This window comes from Leptosomus discolor, chromosome 1, assembly GCF_034619465.1.
Source record: "Leptosomus discolor isolate bLepDis1 chromosome 1, bLepDis1.hap2, whole genome shotgun sequence".
Classification (NCBI taxonomy): domain Eukaryota; kingdom Metazoa; phylum Chordata; class Aves; order Leptosomiformes; family Leptosomidae; genus Leptosomus; species Leptosomus discolor.
The window spans coordinates 17,139,339-17,144,212 of NC_141391.1; the positions used below are offsets into that span (position 1 = coordinate 17,139,339).

General features: G+C 39.2%; 1 protein-coding gene across 1 annotated transcript; it reads right to left on the reverse strand.

The window, feature by feature from the left end:
* Positions 1-1,536: 1,536 nt before the first annotated feature.
* MSANTD4 (Myb/SANT DNA binding domain containing 4 with coiled-coils) lies at positions 1,537-4,563 on the reverse strand. Its single transcript, XM_009959007.2, has 2 exons — positions 3,947-4,563; positions 1,537-2,275 (listed from the first exon to the last, which is right to left on the reverse strand). The coding sequence occupies exons 1-2, from the start codon at positions 4,406-4,408 to the stop codon at positions 1,700-1,702; spliced, it is 1,038 nt and encodes a 345-aa protein (XP_009957309.1). The 5' UTR covers positions 4,409-4,563; the 3' UTR covers positions 1,537-1,699.
* Positions 4,564-4,874: the final 311 nt, after the last annotated feature.

Genomic DNA, 4,874 nt, shown 5'->3' on the forward strand with positions numbered 1-4,874 from the left:
TAGAGCAGCTTTGCCGGGCACCTGGCATCCAGCCAGGGTCAACCCACCACATTCATTAAGAAGACTCTCAGATAGAAACGCCCCAGGGGGAAGTGTATCCAGCTAGCTTGTGTCTCCTTCATTTTTCTTTTCTCAAGTAATTACTGGTTGGTTGAAGTCCTGCTCTGAGGTACCTCATCTCTCTGATTTACATAGGGAATACAGGCATCAGCAACTTTGGGGTGCTGCAGTGTTGAGAATCCAGGCTTCTTTTCACATGTAGCCCTGTTTCTCTGTGAAGAAACACAGTCTCAAGAGCAATTTTGGATTGTAGTAGTCAAATTTATTTCCACTGTATAAGCACACTGGTTTCAGTAATAAAAAAATAACATTTTCTTTGCAGAATAAAAGTAATCCTGTAGTGGTATAAATATATTTACTTGCACGAGAATCCATGTAAGTCACTCAACATATATTCAGATTTAGTATTCTCATAGCCCTAAGTTTCAAATGGAGTCAACAAAAGATAGTTACTTGCAGAAAGATGAGAAATGTGAAGCCTGGCTCAGTTGGGACTGAAACATATATGAAATAACAGAAAGCTTCCTTGTTTGGGTTATCATTGTAAATTAATACATTGCTTACGAAAAATACTGACAGCCTTCAGCACTGACCATTTCTGTTTGTCCAATTAAAACATAATATATGGTGCCAGCCACAGAAGCCTCTTCCAGCTGCCTCAACGGACACGACCTCAGCACTGGCTGGGCAGAACTAACATCAAGAGTGTTAGTGTTCAAGCTCAGTGCTCCTTCCTCTGTGCTCAGACTCCGTGTCTCCACTCCCGAGACTCCCATCACCACCTACTGTCTTTCAAGGAACAAACCAGGTCTAGCACTTTCCTTCAGGGTGTCATCACAGACTCACCCGACAGCAAGCCTGATCCATCGCTAACTCCCTGTGCTGCACCAAGACAGGTGCTCTATTCCAGATCACATTGCTGACGGCCTGCTGCAGCCCACAGCCTAGCTTAGAAGAGGTGTGGTTGAAATGTAACTTCACCTAGTGTGAACACATCATGCAAAAGGAAGAATACTATTTTCTGCACTCCCATTCAGTTCAAGCCATGAAACAACAGTAAACACATCTGCAGCAAATTGAACTCGTACTTTAACTTTTAGATAATTCTTGAACTCTTTTTCCAAATTGTGAGGGTGGAAAAAAAGGGGGGAAATTAAGTTTAATGAATCAATCGCATCACGACTGTATGTTATTGTGTTCTAACTTACACTGATTTACTGTGTGGGCTATCATCAGCACCATGCCCTCACAACATATGTTGATTTATTCTGATCCTTCCTTACTGTTAATACAGTGAAAAAAGTGAAAAAAGTACATGGTTCAGCCTTGATCCTTCTCAATATGTCTATGAGAGGAGGACATCAAACTAATACAACACAATACTGAAGACAAGAAAACATAACATTTAGTTCTGATACACTGAAAAGCAATTTCACACACAAGCTCATTTATGTAGGCACACTGACATACTGAGCACCATTTTTTCTTTTTTCTTTTTTTTCCCTCCTTTTTCAGTTTAACATCAACATTCAACTCTGAGCAGAAGAATGTTAGGCCTCTAGGACAGTTTCAGTATTAAGAAAAGAACTACCTCTATTTTACAAACATCAAAACACTAATGTTGACACTTCGGTTGAGTTCACTGCAAGTGACCCTCTCTCTGAATTCGAAGGCGCTCCTTCTCCACTTGCAAGCGTTCCTTCTCAATCTGCAGCTTCTCCGACTCAAACTTTAGGAACTGCAGCCTCTCTTTCTCTAACTGCAAACGTTCTTTTTCAAGTTTTAACTTTTCAGTTTCTAGATCCAGAGGCTGCATGATGGGCTTTTCCGTTTGGGTGAGGTCATTTTCCAGGGCAGGTTTTTCAGTATGCAGAGATTCCAGCCTGAGTTTCTCCCATTCAATCTGAAGTCGCTCCTTCTCAATCTGAAGTCTCTCACGCTCCAAGTCAACATGCCGCAACCGTTCTTTTTCAATTTGCAGGCGCTCCTTCTCCACTTGCAACCTTTCAGCTTCAATGTCTAGTCGCTGCTTCTCCAGCTCCACCTTCTGCTTCTCCAGATTTATAAGCAGGTGAGAATCTTCATAGGCTAGCCTAGCTTGAGCAGAGCTTAGATTTCCAAACTCTTCAATGTGGGAGAAGTCTGGTAGGTCGTTTTCCTTTTTTGAATCTGGCAAGACTGATGACAAAATTTCTTCTTCTTCCTCAATAGGAAACTGCAGAGAGGAACGTGGTAGACAAGAATTACATTACAGTCTTTATGCCAGAATAAATTTGTTACACACAACTTGGCTGCAAAGAACATACTGGTTTTTTTCATTTTAAAAGCTACTCGGAACTGTTTAACTCGCATGCTGTGAAATGACCATGTTAGATCAAAAGACTGTTTTCTACCATTACACAGGTAAAGAAACACACTTCATCTGCAAGTTAGTATCTGGTAATACAAAATGGAAAATCAGGTTGTCAGTGGACATGCAAAAACATACAGAAAATATTGCACCATAGGTATTACAGAGCATTTAGAACCACCGATAGAAAAATGGATCTAAAAAAGCATATGTTGTTCTTTCTTTTTACATAGCTGAGTGACATTTGTGTAAGCCACTAGGAATCTGTTGTGACTAATTACTTATCAGAGCAGCTGGATCCATAGGCTATGTGGGATGTAAGCTAACCCAGCCTTCACTAACTTGAGGGCTCCATTTCTAAAAAACATTTAACACTGACATTTTTCACAGGCTCCTAACCCTTCAAACTGTATTAAGTGGGTCAATAAGCAGGACTTGTTTACACAATTTTGTATTAACACATTTGCTGTAAAGCTATTTATGATGCAGATGACTAGGTGGTTAGGACCATTGCTCTTGGCAGACTGTAACAACTCATTTAAATTATAACCCTTATGTGCTACAAACTCATAGTACACAAGGTATAATTGCCTCCCATCAAGTATGCTGCAAAAGAAAGGGAAACTGAGGAAGATACAGGTACAGAAAATTTTAAGACAATGACAGCCACTGCCACTCCTCTAGCACTAGGGCAGACAGACACTGTTCTGCAGCTGCCAGACAGTAGTCTCGCTACTATTTAACAGCTTATGCTGATTTTTTTTCCCCAGCTCATCTTGACTAAGCTAAGAAAGGAGTTGCTTCCCTCCCCTCAAAAAAACCCCCCAAACCAAACCAAAACTGTTTGACTACCCCTTTCTGAAATGAGAACTGTATATTTGTACAGGCACAACGATACTATCCAAACATTCGACTTCACTCCAGCTGGCTGCCTACCCCAGGACAATCACAGTACTACGAGGAGTAACAGCCTGACTACAGGATCCACAGCTGCTTGTCAAATTCACACTAAAATCCCAACAGAGAAGAATGGCTGACTGACTTAATCAAGTAGTATTTTCATCTTCTGTGGGTTAATTTTAAGAAATGCAAACAGTATTCTATTTCTGTATTCTATTTCTTTCTGTACCTGCAGGTAACCTATACTTTCATTTGTTGATGAGGTGCATTTCTCTTCTCTGTCCATCCACCCACACAGCCTAAGTACGAACTGGTTTCCTTCAACAGCGTATTTTCATTCTACTGACTGAATTAATTCTTATCTATGGCACATACAAATGGAAAATGTATGTGTAAACACATATTCAAAGTTAAGGGACATCAATTTAACAATCAACATCCAAGACCTTACGCACAATTGCAAGTTGCTAGATTTGAACACCACCACTCTGAAACATATTTGTTTCTACAGTTTCTTTAATTCACACATTCAGAAAAACACAGAAACAGATGCTATGAAGAAGAACAGCAAAAAGCCTTATGCTGAAATGAAACAAAAGCCATATTGCATATAGCTAATGTATGTCAGACACTCACTTCAAAATTCTGTGGATCCTCCTCTTCATCTTCTACTTTGACTTCTGTTAAAGATCCACCGGCTTCTCTGAAGTCAGTGATATTTTGCCATTCAAAACTAGATTCAATTGCAAATCCCATTTTCTCATCCATGTCTTCATTGAGAGAGTCATCTAAATTGGATGAAGGAAGGTGAAACCCAGCACCTACTACTTTGATGTTTGCATTCAGACGTTTTCTCTTCATGAGGGCTCTCCAGTCAAGGTATCGCCTTTTCACTTCTGTCCCTGTTCTTTGCTCTCCTTCACCTACAGCATTTACACACTCTGCTATTTCCTCCCATGCTTTCCGTTTCATCTCATTAATTGTTGTATTAAGTTGCTTTGAAAAGAGTACTTCTCTCCTTTTTCTGATTTCCTTAAGGAGAGTTTGAGTTTCCTGAACGCTAAAATTGCTTTTTCTTTTTCTTTTTAATTGTTTCATTTTTTCCAGCTTTAACCTAATAATTTTACCACAGTAGCCTAGAGATGATCTGACACTAATCAATTATTAATACGAATAAAATTTAGAAGCCAATGAAAGCAGAGCTCAGTTCTTGTGAAGTGAATTTTCTCTTCACTTTGTAGTATTTTCCTATTTGTCAGGCTTCCTAAGAGAAAAAGAGCAAACAACATAAATCTCCAAGGTACACACTGTATATTTTCATTTAACGAACTTGACTCCCAAGTCACCATTTAAGGAATGCGTATTTTGAACTGATTGTTCATTTGATAGAAGAAAACCATTTTGTTAAACTCTGAATATAAAGTAGCTATAGATACCTTCTCTAATCTCATATGAATTATAAATCCATTAACATATCCATGTCACGAACCGTTAAGGTTGAGTTGATATTTCCATTACAAAAATACAGCTATTTTCCTTCAACTCTTAAAAGAGTTTTGCCAGT